This window comes from Scyliorhinus torazame, chromosome 30 (assembly GCF_047496885.1).
Source record: "Scyliorhinus torazame isolate Kashiwa2021f chromosome 30, sScyTor2.1, whole genome shotgun sequence".
NCBI classification, from domain to species: domain Eukaryota; kingdom Metazoa; phylum Chordata; class Chondrichthyes; order Carcharhiniformes; family Scyliorhinidae; genus Scyliorhinus; species Scyliorhinus torazame.
The window spans coordinates 10,785,534-10,800,398 of NC_092736.1; the positions used below are offsets into that span (position 1 = coordinate 10,785,534).

Here is a 14,865-nt window from a genome sequence, read left to right on the forward strand (position 1 = left end):
GAGGCGGAGGGGGGCGGGGGGGGCGGGGGGGATCCAGAGCTACGAGTCCCGGCGGCTGAAGGCACGGCTGCCAATAGAGAGCAAAGGACAAATATTAAGACATTTTGTGAGGGTTGTAGGTTTAGGCCAGAATTGGACACTGAAATAGGTGGAATGCACCAACGTTAGTGCTCTCAATAGCAATGGAAAAGTCAAGATTGGCAGCCAAAAGTAGCTTAGGTCGAGGGCGGCACGGTGGCGCAGTGGTTAGCACTGCTGCCTCACGGCGAAGAGGTCCCAGGTTCGATCCCAGCTCTGGCTCACTGTCCGTGTGGAGTTTGCACGTTCTCCCCATGTCTGCGTGGGTTTCCTCCCACAACCCAAAGATGTGCCGGGTAGGTGGATTGGCCACGCTAAATTGCCCCTTAATTGGAAAAAAATTTTAAAGAAAAAAAAAAAGTAGCTTAGGTCGATGATAAACACCAAAGTTACATCGGAGAATGAAATCCAGGTTAGACTAACCGCGGCAAGAGGTGTGACCAGTGATTTAGGGTAGTGTCCAGAAGCAGCGGAATGATGCTGAGAAAACAGATGGAGGACACGCAGATCAGGAAGACAGATTACAGAGTTAGATCAAAAAATGGGAAATTCAGGAATCAAAACGGTTGCTCATCGTACTGGAAAAGTGGCAGTGTGACTGGGCTAGGGAGCCAGAAGCCCAGGCGGGTGTACTGGGGACAGGGGCTCAAATCCCATCCAGGCAGGTGGCGGAATTGAATCCAATTAATAAAATCTGGGATTGAAAAGCCGGTCTCAGTAACGGGGACCATGAAACCATTGTCGATTGTCGTAAAAACCCATCCGGTTCACTAATGTCCTTTAGGGAAGGAAATCTGCCGTCCTTACCCGGTCTGGCCTACATGTGACTCCAGACACACAGCAATGTGGTTGACTCTTTTTTTTTTAATAAATTGAATTTTTCCAATTAAGGTACAATTTAGCGTCGCCAATCCACCTGCCCGGCACATCTTTGGGTGGTGGGGGTGAGACCCACACAGCCAGGAGAATGGGCAAACTCCACACGTACAGTGACCCAGGGCCGGGATTGAAACCGTGTCCCGGATCAAACCCGGGTCCTCGACACCGTGAGGCAGCAGTGCTAACCACTGCGCCGCCGTGCCACTCCAATGTGCTTGACTCTTAACTGCCCCCTGAAATGGTCTGAATGGCCGCTTAGGTCAAGGGCCATTAGGGATGGGCAATAAATCCTGGCAGTTGTCAACGTCACTTGCATTACATGAGATAAAAATAAAGCAGGAAGATTATTCCCAGTGTCCTAGTCAATATTCATTCCGCAACTAAAAAGATTCTTATCGCGTTACTGCGACTGGGGGATTGCTGCGTCATAACAATTCAAAAACAACTTTGTTGACTGGCTTTCGGGGCATCCCAGGTGGAAAAAGTGCTATATAAATGCAAGTCTTTCTTTTCTTCAGCATTGACCTTTGTTGCAATTTAGGACACACAGTGGGGAGGAGGCGGGTGTTTGTGGGGCAGGCGGGAGAGAGCAGGCGACAACTCACCAGCGAGTTTGAGGTGAGGGGTGCTAAAGGAACTGAGCAGAACGTTCTGTGGCTTCAGGTCGAGATGGGAGATGTTCCTCTGGTGGAGATACTGGAGAGCCGAGGCTGAGAGACGAGGGTAGAAAGAGACAAGAAGGCTGATCTGTGGAAGTGGTAAACGTCTTACTAACTTCTAACATTCGGAGTAACTTTTTTTGCATAATAATCATGTGCATTATTCTTTTTGTACAAACAAAACTGGTCACTCCATACATAAGTTCACAGTTCCTTTTTCTGACCGCAAACTGACTTTCATGGTGGGTGTTACCCTGGAGAGTCCACCCTCCAGCCAAAGCTAGGTGAATCCTCCAGCCCTGTTTAAGTTCTCATCTCTTCAATCTGACTACTGAATAGAGTTTAGGCAAGTTTTTAAAATTTGTTTGCTAATAGTAAATGTCTTTTAAAAAAAAAAATTTAGAGTACCCAATTCATTTTTCCAGTTAAGGGGCAATTTAGCGTGGCCAATCCACCTACCCTGCACATCTTTAGGTAGTGGGGGCGAAACCCATGCAGACCCCAGGGCCGGGATTGAACCTGGGACCTCGGCGCCGTGAGGCAGCATTGCTAACCACTGTGCCGCCCCATAGTAAAGATCTTAAAGTTTGAAATCTTGTGACTTTCCCAGTCAGTCACTGGGAATTCAAATATCATTTTTAAAAGGTTATCAGTCACTACGGTGATCGCAACTACTGCACATGGAACTCCGGCAAGACCGTGGTTCAGTCTTGCTCTACGCACACATAAAATACTTCTGGAAATCTCAAATAAGAACAGAAAATGCTGGCACCCCATCGATCACCTTAAACATTAACTCTCTCCACTAATCAATACACAGTGACGGCAGTATGTACCATCCATGAGGTGAGCTACAGTAACTCGCTCGACAGCAACTTCGAAACCAAAGACCGCTGCCACTTAGAAGGACAACGGCATGGTAATATCACCACATTGGAGTTACCTTCCAAGCCATTCCTTCACTGTGCTACTAATAGGAAATTTGTAAGATATATATATATAGGCGCAGCACGTGGCACAGTGGTTAGCATTGTCTGTGCGGAGTTTGCTCTTTCTCCCCGTGTCTGTGTGGATTTCCTCCCACAGTCCAAAGGTGTGAGGTTGGGTGGATTGGCTGTGCTAAATTGCCCCTTAAGCATCCAAAGGCTGGGTGGGGTTACGGAGTTAGGGTGGGGAAGTGAGCCTAGGTGGGATGCTCTTTCGGAGGGTTGGTGCAGACCAGATGGGCCGAATGGCCCCCTTTTCTGCCCTGTAGGAATTCTAAGATATGCTTCGGCACCGCCTCTTTAATGTAGGGTGGAATGAACATGAATGGATTGTACGGCCTCTTCTGAATTCTGTCCGTCAACAAGCTTGGGTGGGTGTTGGTCTTTGTTAAAAAAAAATATATTAATAAAGTTTTTAACAGCACAATTTTTTCCCCTTACAAACAATAACCCCCCCCCCCACCGTAACAAAATAACCCAAAATCGCCCTGAGCAAGATATATACATGGCAAAGTGATATATTTACAGAGCTTTATACACTGGTTCTCGCCCGCACGTGCCAGTTTCCCCCCACCCTCCATGTTATCTCCTGCTCCTCCATTCCCTCAATCTCTCGTTCCCCCCCCCCTCCAGGGTTGCTGCTGCTGCTGACCGACCTTCCTCTAACGCTCCGCGAGATAGTCTAGGAACGGTTGCCACCGCCTGTAGAACCCCTGCGCAGACCCTCTCAAGGCAAACTTAATCCTCTCCAGCTTTATGAACCCAGCCATATCATTTATCCAGGCCTCCAGGCTGGGGGGCTTCACCTCCTTCCACATTAGCAAGATCCTTCGCCGGGCTACTAGGGACGCAAAGGCCAGAATGCCGGCCTCTTTCGCCTCCTGCACTCCCGGTTCGTCCACTACTCCGAATATTGCTAGCCCCCAGCTTGGCTTGACCCGGACTGTCACCACCTGAGATATTGCTCCGCCACTCCTCTCCAGAACCCCTCCAGTGCCGGGCATGACCAAAACATATGGACATGGTTCACCGGGCTCCCTGAGCACCTTCCACATCTGTCCTCTACCCCAAAGAACCTACTCAACCTCGCCCTCGTCAAGTGCGCTCTGTGGACCACCTTAAATTGTATCAGGCTGAGCCTGGCACACGAGGAAGAGGAATTAACCCTACCTAGGGCGGGTGTTGGTCTTTAAAGGTGAACGCGTCGGGATGGGAGGGCAGATTGTTTTCCTGGGAATGAGGTGGAAACATCGGCCAGCGTAACAACCGTCGCTGGGTCAACGGAACTCACTTCCCACACCGCACGGACTGCAGCGGCTCACGGAGGAGGCTCACCGCACCTCCTCAAGGGCACTTAGGTCTGGGCATCCACACCCAGTGAAAGAATAGGTCTCTTTTATTTTTAAAGTCGCTCAGCGGGTTTGGCAACGCCTGTGGCGAGGAGAACCAAAGTTAACATGACGGGTCCTTCCGCCAGGGGTCAATTAACAAGGGGTCATCGGCCCGAATCATTCCTCTCTCTGAACATGCTGGCCGAGCATATTTCCACGTTATTTTTAGATCAGACTGAATGCGTTCTCAACCTGGAATAAGATATGATGAGGAGATGCCGGCGTTGGACTGGGGTGAGCACAGTAAGAAGTCTTACAACACCAGGTTAAAGTCCAACAGGTTTGTTTCGATGTCAGTAGCAGCGCTCCGAAAGCTAGTGACATCGAAACAACCCTGTTGGACTTTAACCTGGTGTTGTAAGACTTCTAACTGTGGAATAAGATAAGAAACAAAGCACCCCACCCTGGTTTAATGTGACAATGCACCTGCTTTCCATTAAAGACTATCGAGCGGTTGCAGGTTACAGCAACACTGATTTAAGCCAGGCGCATCCAATTTAGTTGAGGCCCGCTCCAGAAATGGGCGCAGTGCTGAGGGAGTGCTGCACCATCTCTGGGATGAGTCATTAAACCCCCAGGTAGATACAAGGCCATTCCGAGCAGCGGGGCCGCTGTCCGGGTCCCGGTTTAGCTCTGTCGGCTGGACAGCTGGTCCGTGATGCGGAGCGAGGCCAGCAGCGCGGGTTCAATCCCCCGTACCAGCTGAGGTTATTCATGAAGACCCCGCCTTCTCAACCTCGCCCCTCGCCCGAGGTGCGGTGACCCTCAGGTTAAATCCCCACCAGTCAGCTCGCCCCCCTCAAAGGGGAAAGCAGCCCATCTGTGCGGTCCCGTGGATGGGAAAGGCGATATGCCAACGTATTTACAACGTACATTATAGGAAGGATGTGGACGCATTGGAAAGGGTGCAAAGGAGATTTACCAGGATGCTGCCTGGATTGGAGGGTAGGTCTTATGAGGAAAGGTTGAGGGAGCTAGCGCTTTTCTCATTGGAGCGAAGGAGGATGAGAGGCGACTTAATAGAGGTTTATAAGATAATGAGAGGGATAGATAGAGTGGACGTTCAGAGACTATTTCCTCGGTGGATGTAGCTGTTACAAGGGGGCATAACTATAAGGTTCGGGGTGGGAGATATAGGAGGGATGTCCGAGGTAGGTTCTTTACTCAGAGAGTGGTTAGGGTGTGGAATGGACTGCCTGCTGTGATAGTGGAGTCGGACACTTTAGGAACTTTCAAGCGGTTATTGGATAGGCCCATGGAGCACACCAGAATGACAGGGAGCGGGATAGCTTGATCTTGGTTTCGGACAAGGCTCGGCCACAACATCGAGGGCCGAAGGGCCTGTTCTGCGCTGCACTGTTCTAATGTTCTACTTCCCCTCATCTCTTACCCAGCTGCTGCAGAAAGCGCCTGGCCACTCGCTCGGGAAGCGTCCTGCGACTGCGGATGAAGCGGGAGAGATCGCCGCCGGCGCAGAACTCCATGATGAGGTAAATGTTCACGTTGTCCCACTGCCAAGTCACGGTCAAAACGGTGGTTAAAATCCGCGGTAACCAGAGCCCCAACATCCCCCAGCCCACCCCACCCACCGTCCCCTCCGCCTCCGCAGTCAGATCACTTCCTTTCACGGATACAAACAGGAATTTCCCACTAAAGGCAATTCCCAAAATATTTCCCAGGCTGGGGAGACTCCCCTGGTAATGCGCCTAACCACTCCAGTCCACAGGGGGCAGCGCAGTTCCACTGAGAGTTGGCGTTGGAGGGATGATTCAGAATTCCATAATTCCCAATGGGGAAGAGAGCCGGAACTTGATCTCAGGCTGCTGCCTACAACCTACAACTTTCTAAATGGCCGGTTGCCTGGAGTATTGAGGACTTTTCATTTATTGGTTATGTAAATGTTGGACATTGGGTAGAGGTCGGTTTTGCTGACAGGAAGGTAGCAAAAAGAATCGGTTCCTTTTCCAATTGGCCGACGCACGTGGAGGATGAACCAATGGTGGGCAAGAGGAGTATTGTGGGAAAGAAGGTCACGTGATCAAACCTTCCGCCAGCCCAAGCGGAGTTAGTGGTGTATCAGTCAGGTCACTCAGATTGGCATCCAGTAACGGCCAGGGCTCCCCTTCCCCACTCACTGTCCTGTGACGCCTCTCTGGAGGTGCGAGGAAGTTGGGTTAGGGAAGAATCAGCCACCCTCCAATCCCCCGTCTCCACTGCACCTCTACTGTTGGCCAGTGTTCGAGGAAATCCCCAAGTGTGTGACAAAAACCCAGCATGGGTCAGACCGGGAGAGGGCAGAGAAGCCAAGCTTGTTACACCAAATAAATATACAGACAGACTCACACACACAGCCACGCACACCCCACCCACACACACACACACACACAGACTCCCACACAGCCAGATACACACACACACACACACCCCACCCACACACACACAGACATCCCCACACACAGATACCCCACACACAGAGACACCCCCCCCACACACACACAGATTCCCACACATAGAATCATAGAAGTTTACAGCATGGAAACAGGCCCTTCGGCCCAACCAGTCCATGCCGCCCAGTTTTTACCATTAAGCTAGTCCCAGTTGCCCGCACTTGGCCCATAACCCTCTATACCCATCTTACCCATGTAACCATCTAAATGCTTTTTGAAAGACACAATTGTACCCGCCTCTACTACTACCTCTGGCAGCCCATTCCAGACACTCACTACCCTCTGAGTGAAGAAATTGCCCCTCTGGGCCCTTCTGAATCTCTCACCTCTCACCTTAAACCTATGCCCTCTAGTTTTAGACTCCCCTACCTTTGGGAAAAGATGTTGACTATCTACCTTATCTATGCCCCTCATTATTTTATAGACCTCTATAAGATCACCCCTAAGCCTCCTACGCTCCAGGGAAAAAAGTCCCAGTCTATCCAGCCTCTCCTTATAACTCAAACCATCAAGTCCCGGCAACATCCTAGTAAATCTTTTCTGCACTCTTTCCAGTTTAATAATATCCTTTCTATAATAGGGTGACCAGAACTGCACACAGTATTCCAAGTGTGGCCGTACCAATGTCTTGTACAACTTCAACAAGACGTCCCAACTCCTATATTCAATGTTCTGACCAATGAAACCAAGCATGCCGAATGCCTTCTTCACCACCCTGTCCACCTGCGACTCCACCTTCAAGGAGCTATGAACCTGTACTCCTAGATCTCTTTGTTCTATAACTCTCCCCAACGCCATACCATTAACTGAGTAGGTCCTGGCCTGATTCGATCTGCCAAAATGCATCACCTCACATTTATCTAAATTAAACTCCATCTGCCATTCGTCGGCCCACTGGCCTAATTGATCAAGATCCCGTTGCAATCCTAGATAACCTTCTTCACTATCCACTGTGCCACCAATCTTGGTGTCATCTGCAAACTTACTAACCATGCCTCCTAAATTCTCATCCAAATCATTAATATAAATCACAAATAATAGTGGACCCAGCACCGACCCCTGAGGCACACCACTGGTCACAGGCCTCCAGTTTGAAAAACAACCCTCTACAACCACCCTCTGCCTTCTGTCGTCCAGCCAATTTTGAATCCAATTGGCAACCTCACCCTGGATCCCGTGAGCTTTAACCTTCTGCAACAACCTACCATGCGGTACCTTGTCAAAGGCTTTGCTAAAGTCCATGTAGACAACGTCTACTGCACTGCCCTCATCTACCTTCTTGGTCACTCCCTCAAAAAACTCAATCAAATTTGTGAGACATGATTTTCCACGCACAAAGCCATGCTGACTGCCCCGAATCAGTCCTTGTCTCTCTAAATGCTTGTAGATCCTGTCTCTCAGAATACCTTCTAGCAACTTACCTACTACAGACGTTAGGCTCACCGGTCTGTAGTTCCCAGGCTTTTCCCTGCTGCCCTTCTTAAACAAGGGCACAACATTCGCCACTCTCCAATCTTCAGGCACCTCACCTGTGGCTGCCGATGATTCAAATATCTCGGTTAGGGGACCCGCAATTTCCTCCCTAGCCTCCCACAACATCCTGGGATACATTTCATCAGGTCCCGGGGATTTATCTACCTTGATGCGCTTTAAGACTTCCAGCACCTCCTCCTCTGTAATATGCACACTTCTCAAGACATCACTATTTATTTCCCTTAGTTTCCTAACATCCATGCCTTTCTCCACCGTGAATACCGATGAGAAATATTCATTCAGGACCTCACCCAACTCTTGTGGCTCTGCACATAGATGCCCTTGTTGATCCTTAAGAGGCCCTACTCTGTCCCTAGTTACTCTTTTCCCCTTTATGTATCTGTAGAATCTCTTTGGATTCTCCCTTGCATTATTTGCCAAAGCAATTTCATGTCCCCTTTTTGCCCTCCTGATTTCCCTCTTAACTCTATTTCGACAATCTCTATACTCTTCAAGGGATCTACTTGATCCCAGTTGCTTATGTACGTCATATGCCTCCTTCTTCTTTTTGACCAGAGTCTCAATATCTCGAGTCATCCAGGGTTCCCTACTTCTACCAGCCTTGCCCTTCACTCTAAAGGGAATGTGCTTACCCTGCACCCTGGTTAACACATTTTTAAAAGCCTCCCATTTACCAGCCGTCCCTTTGTCTGCCAATAGTCTCCCCCAATCTACCTCTGCAAGTTCCTGTCTGATACCATCAAAATTGGCCTTGCCCCAATTAAGAATTTTAACTCTTGGGCCAGACCTATCATTCTCCATAGCTATCTTAAAACTAATGGAATTATGGTCACTTGTCCCAAAGTGATCCCTCACTAGCACTTCTGTCACTTGCCCTTCCTTATTTCCCAAGACGAGGTCAAGTTTTGCCCCCTCTCTAGTCGGTCCATCCACATACTGAATGAGAAATTCCTCCTGAATACACTCAACAAATTTCCCTCCATCCAAGCCCCTAATGCTATGGCTGTCCCAGTCAATGTTGGGAAAGTTAAAGTCCCCTACTACTACCACCCTATTATTCTTGCAGCTATCTGTAATCTCCTTACATATTTGCTCCTCAATTTCCCGCTGACTATTTGGGGGCCTGATCTCTCCCTTCTTATTTTTCAGTTCCACCCATATAGACTCAGTGGGCGAACCCTCGGATATATCCCCTCTAAGTACTGCTGTGATGTTCTCCCTAATCAAAAACGCCACTCCCCCTCCTCTCTTACCTCCTGTTCTATCCTTTCTATAGCATCCGTACCCCGGAACATTGAGCTGCCAGTCCTGCCCCTCCCTTAGCCATGTTTCAGTCATAGCTATAATATCCCAGTCCCATGTGCCCGTCCATGCCCTGAGTTCATCCGCTTTGCCCGTCAGGCCACTTGCATTGAAATAAATGCAGTTTAATGTAGACCTTCCTTGCTCTCTGCCCTGCTTTCTCTGGTCATGCTTTACACACTCTCCCTTCCTGCCTTTTGTTTCTGTCCCCACTGACTTCCTACATCGGTTCCCATCCCCCTGGCACATTAGTTTAAACCCTCCCCAACTGCACTAGCAAACACCCCACCGAGAACATTGGTTCCGGTCCCACCCAGATGCAGACCGTCCGATTTGTACAGGTCCCACCTCCCCCAGAATCGGTCCCAATGTCCCAGGAATTTGAAACCCTCCCTCTTGCACCATCTCTCAAGCCACGTATTCATCCTAGCTATCCTGTCATTCCTGCTCTGACTATCACGTGGCACTGGTAGCAATCCTGAGATGACTACCTTTGAGGTCCTACTTTTTAGTTTAACTCCTAACTCCCTAAATTCAGCTTGTAGGACCTCATCCCGTTTTTTACCTATATCGTTGGTGCCTATATGCACCACGACAGCTGGCTGTTCACCCTCCCCCTCCAGAATGCCCTGCAGCCGCTCCGAGACATCCTTGACCCTTGCACCAGGGAGGCAACATACCAACCTGGATTCTCGTTTGCGTCCGCAGAAACGCCTGTCTATTCCCCTTACAATTGAATCCCCTTTCACTATAGCTCTGCCACTCTTTTTCCCGCCCTTCTGTGCAGCAGAGCCAGCCACGGTGCCATGAACCTGGCTGCTGCCACCTTCCCCTGGTGAGCCATCTCCCCCAACAGTTTCCAAAACGGTAAATCTGTTTTGGAGGGAGATGACCGCAGGGGATCCCTGCACTGCCTTCCTACTCTTCCTCTGTCTGTTGGTCACCCTTTCCCTATCTGCCTCAGTAATTTTAATCTGCGGTGTGACCAACTCACTGAATGTGCTATCCACAACTTCCTCAGCATCGCGGATGCTCCAAAGTGAGTCCATCCGCAGCTCCAGAGCCGTCAAGCGGTCTAACAGGTGCTGCAGTTGGACACACTTCTTGCAGATGAAGGAGTCAGGGACACCAGAAGGGTCCCTGACTTGCCACATCTCACAAGAGGAGAATGACACGGGTCTGAGCTCTCCTGCCATGACTTAAACCTGAAGTTAAATTTCAACTACACTACACAGCTAAGAGAAAGTCAAAGAGAGAGAAATCACTTACCAGTTACAAGCCAATCACTTACCTGCTGGCTGTGATGTAATTGCTCCAGAGACTCCCTCACAGCTCTGCTTCTCTGCACCTCCTTCAGGTGAGCACCAAATTCCCTTAACTAGTTAATTAATTTGATTTTTTTTTTTTTTTTTTGTCACTCCCCTCTTACCCGAACTCAGCCTTACCCAAACTCAGATACACTCTGTTTGCCTCCAGCACTCTGTTTCTATAGGCACTTCAGCCACACCCTTTGTATCCTTCCTGATTTACAGTCAGCCAATAGGCCTGCTCCCAAAACTGATCTCTCTCCCGAACAGCTGACCTGCAAGGTAAGGAAGTGGTTAATCAGTACTTACCTCACCCACGGCGTGCCCTTTTAAACTGTCCCCTCTGCCTCGCAGCTCCCGCGCTTTTTGAAACTCCCGCACACAGCCAGATACACACACACCCCACCCACACACACACAGACATCCACACACACACAGACACCCACCACACACAGACACCCCCACACACACTCCCACACAGCCAGATACACACAGACACCCCCCACCCACACACACAGACATCCCCACACACAGACACCCCCCACACACAGACACCCCCCCCCCCACACACTCACTCTCCCACACGGCCAGATACACACACACCCCACCCACACACACAGACTCCCACACAGCCAGATACACAGACATCCCCACACACACACACAGATACCCCACACACCCGACCCCCACACACACTCCCACACAGCCAGATACACACACAGACATCCCCACACACACACAGACTCCCACACGCACTTGAAAATCCTTCAGCTGCACAATATGAGGATGCCGGACCGTCTTCAGGATCTCGATCTCAGTCAGGAGGTTCTCCACCGAGGCCTTGTTTAGACTTTTCTTACTCACACACTTGATGGCGACCACTTCTCGACTGTTCACCTGTTGGAATACAGCGGCGGGGATTGGGGGTGGGGGTGGGGGGGTTGGTGGGCAGTAAAACAGCTTCTGATTAGATGGGACTGTTAAAATGGACTAACATCGTGAGGAACAATTAAAGTATTTTTTAATTGGAGCAGGTTATCCAAATACAGTCAAGCTATATGCTCCCCCGCTAACACTCACAATGGAGAACTAATCTCCATTTTTATCTGGGACTTTGCAGAGCGTGAACCTTTTGAGGATCAGCATCCCTAGTCAGATGTTCTTTTTTGAAAATAAATTTAGAGTACCCAATTAAGGGGCAATTTAGCGTGGCCAATCCACCTATCCTGCACACCTTTGGGTTGTGGGAGTGGCACCCACACAGGCACAGGGCGATCCAGATGTTCAACCTGTGCTATTGCAGCACTCTTGCCCAGAGACCCCCTCCAGAGCACGGATTCCAGCCTGCGGCACTGAGGGAGTGCTGCGGTGCCGGCGACGCCATTTCGCAGGTAAAACGTCAAATCAGTATCGCCGCAGAATCACAAAAGCGTGACGGCGCAAGAGGAGGTAATTTAACCCAGCGTGGCTGCACCAAAATATCCTCTGTCTACTCTCTTAATTGCTTCCAAAGGACTATTTCAGAGGGCTGATCGCTGCCCAGTGTCCTGGCCAATATTGATCCCGCAACATGTCTCCCCCCCGCCCCCCCCAAGCATCAGGTCAATATCTCATTGGTGTTATTGGGATCTTGCTTTGTATAAATTCGTTGCCATGGGTGCCTACAACAGTGATTACACATCATAAAGTATTTAGTCAATTGTAAATCTTTTTTAGGGACATCCTGAGGTCATGAATAGTGCAATATAAAGGAGTAGAGTTTGCGTGGGTTTACTCCGGGTGCTCCGGTTTCCTCCCACAGTCCAAAGATGTGCAGGTTAGGTGGGTTGGCCGAGTTAAATTTCCCTTAGTGTCCAAGGATGTGCAGGTTACGGGGATAGGGTGGGAGAGTGGGCCTGGGTAGAGTGCTCTTTCGGAGGGTCGGTGCAGACTTGATGGGCCGAATGGCCTCCTTCTGCCCTGTCACCTCAGTCATGAATCAAAAGAGATGGTCTGCTCAGAGCACAGCTAAGCAAATGCCATCTGGAATAATTATAGGAAGAGAGGCTAATGGAGGCCTGGATAAACGACATGGCTGGGTTCATAAAGAGAGGCTAATTGACAGCAGTAGCCATTTTGAAATCTCTTTATACAGCGTACAAGCTGGAGTCTGTACAAGCTGCTAATGAAGCAGTAAAAGCTCCCTTCTCTTCTCTCCCCCCCCCCCCCCCCCCCGCCCCAAGTTAAAGACCCCATCCCTATTCCAGCTTAAAATCCAGCAGAGATAAATAATATTTCAGTGCAGGGAACCTCAGGTGTAAAAATCATCAACTGTTTGGAAAAGACGTATTAAAAAGTGAGTTGTCACCAAGAATTGCAGTGTACATGGACTTCAACTCCACTGAATTTTCAAGATCTCTGATTCTGCCACAGACCCCAGCGAAGGACTTGAAAAGAATGAACTTTCTTTCAACATCTTCGCACTGAAATTTAAATTGATTAGAAAGCACTTCCTGCTGTACATATCTTGTAGTTCTGCAAGCCCGAATGTGTAATCAGACATGGGTTTATCTTTGTAAATATTTTTATGGTCTTTACTTGGGTGGACTAGTTTGTTTGCAATCAGCACATTAATGGTTTAGCAGACATTAAGGAGATGGAAAAACCGTACAAATTCGCAACAAGGAAAACCCTGTTAGGTCCGATTTGAGAGTGGGAGGAAGGGGGGAAGGAGTCATTTTCCCCCCTCCTCACTTGGCCGCAACAAGGGTCTTCCACATTGTGACCAGGTAGGGGGCGGCCCACTCGGACTCTTCCATCCAAACAGTAGGTCAATGAAAAGTAAACTTTATTAAAAATAAATTTAGAGTACCCAATTATTATTTTTTTCCAATTAAGGGGCAACTGGTTTCGCCAATCCACCTAACCTGCACATCTTTGGGTTGTGGGGGTGAAACCCACGCAGACACGGGGAGAAACACCACGCGGACAGTGACCCGGGGCCGGGATTCGAACCTGGGACCCCGGCGACGTGGGGCAGCAGTGCTAACCATTGCACCATTATGCCGCCCCAATATAAACTTAAAAGGCTTGAAGGGGAAAAACTTGAGGCCCCTTCATTAAATGTTTTTAAGATAATGATAGATAGTTTTTTGAAGAATAAAGGGATTAAGGGTTATGGTGTTCGGGCCGGAAAGTGGAGCTGAGTCCACAAAAGATCAGCCATGATCTCATTGAATGGTGGAGCAGGCTCGAGGGGCCAGATGGCCGACTCCTGTTCCTAGTTCTTATGTTCTTATAAAACCACCAAATAATCATAGAATCCCTACAGAGCAGGAGGCCATTCAGCCCATTGAGTCTACACCGACCCTCTGAAAGAGCATCCTACCCAGGCCCAGTCCCCAGCCCTTACCCCGTAGCCCCACCTATCCGGCACATCTTTGGACGGCGGGAGGAAACCGGAGCACTCGGAGGAAACCCACGCAGACACGGGGAGAACGTGCAAACCCCACACAGGGTCGGAATTGACCCCAGGTCCCTGCGCTGTGAGGCAGCAGTGCTAACCACTGTGCCGCCCAAAGAGCGACATGCATGGAAATAAATTCAAAATGGTGGAATCCAAGACACACGTGATGCCCATACAGTTTCTCCCAGTGCCTTTACCACAGAATCTCTACAGTGCAAAAGGAGGCCGTTTGGCCCATCGAATCTGCACTGACCCGCCGAAAGAGCATCCTATCCCGGTAACCCCACCTAACCTGCACATCCTTGGACACTAAGGGGCAATTTTAGCATGGAAACTGGAGCAATGGGAGGAAGCCCACGCAGACACGGGGGAGAAAGTGCAAACGTCAGACAGTTACCCTAGGCCGGAATGGAACCCCGGGTCCCTGGCGCTGTGAGGCAGCAGTGCTAAACACCATGCCAATCAAAAGGGCAGTCATGCATGGAAATAAATTCAAGAGAGTGGAATCCAGTCTATACACTTTCTCCTTTGCAGTACAGGTGACAATTTCCTACGGGCTTTACCCGGGGGGAGGGGGTTACAGAGAGACACCCGAGCAGCCCCTCACCTGTGGCACAGGTGTCACTCCACAACCGCCGGTGCAAATGGCTCACCTTCCTGTAGGCTTTGTACACAGTGGCATAGGTGCCGCTGCCCAGTTTCTCTGTGAGAATGAACTCCTCCAATTTAGGTGGAGCACAGCCGGACGCCATCCAGCAGTTCCATTCAAAGGAGGGGGCTGGAGCGGCCTGAATACAAATGCAAAGAGAGGGGGGAGAGAGATTAAAGCTCAGCCATCCCAAACTCCACCCACCGCTTTCACTTTGCAAACCGGTGC

At 49.7% G+C, this 14,865-nt stretch overlaps 1 protein-coding gene across 1 annotated transcript in view; it reads right to left on the bottom strand.

Moving 5' to 3' along the window:
- ulk3 (unc-51 like kinase 3) overlaps positions 1-14,865 on the bottom strand; it is a 60,792-nt gene extending 45,927 nt beyond the window's left edge. Inside the window, exons 1-4 of the mRNA XM_072492596.1 lie at positions 14,642-14,865; positions 11,300-11,440; positions 5,384-5,504; positions 1,563-1,667 (exon numbers count right to left, since the gene is read on the bottom strand). Coding sequence (XP_072348697.1) covers positions 1,563-1,667; positions 5,384-5,504; positions 11,300-11,440; positions 14,642-14,740 — 466 coding nt within the window. The 5' untranslated portion in view covers positions 14,741-14,865. The remainder of the gene's footprint in view (positions 1-1,562; positions 1,668-5,383; positions 5,505-11,299; positions 11,441-14,641) is intronic.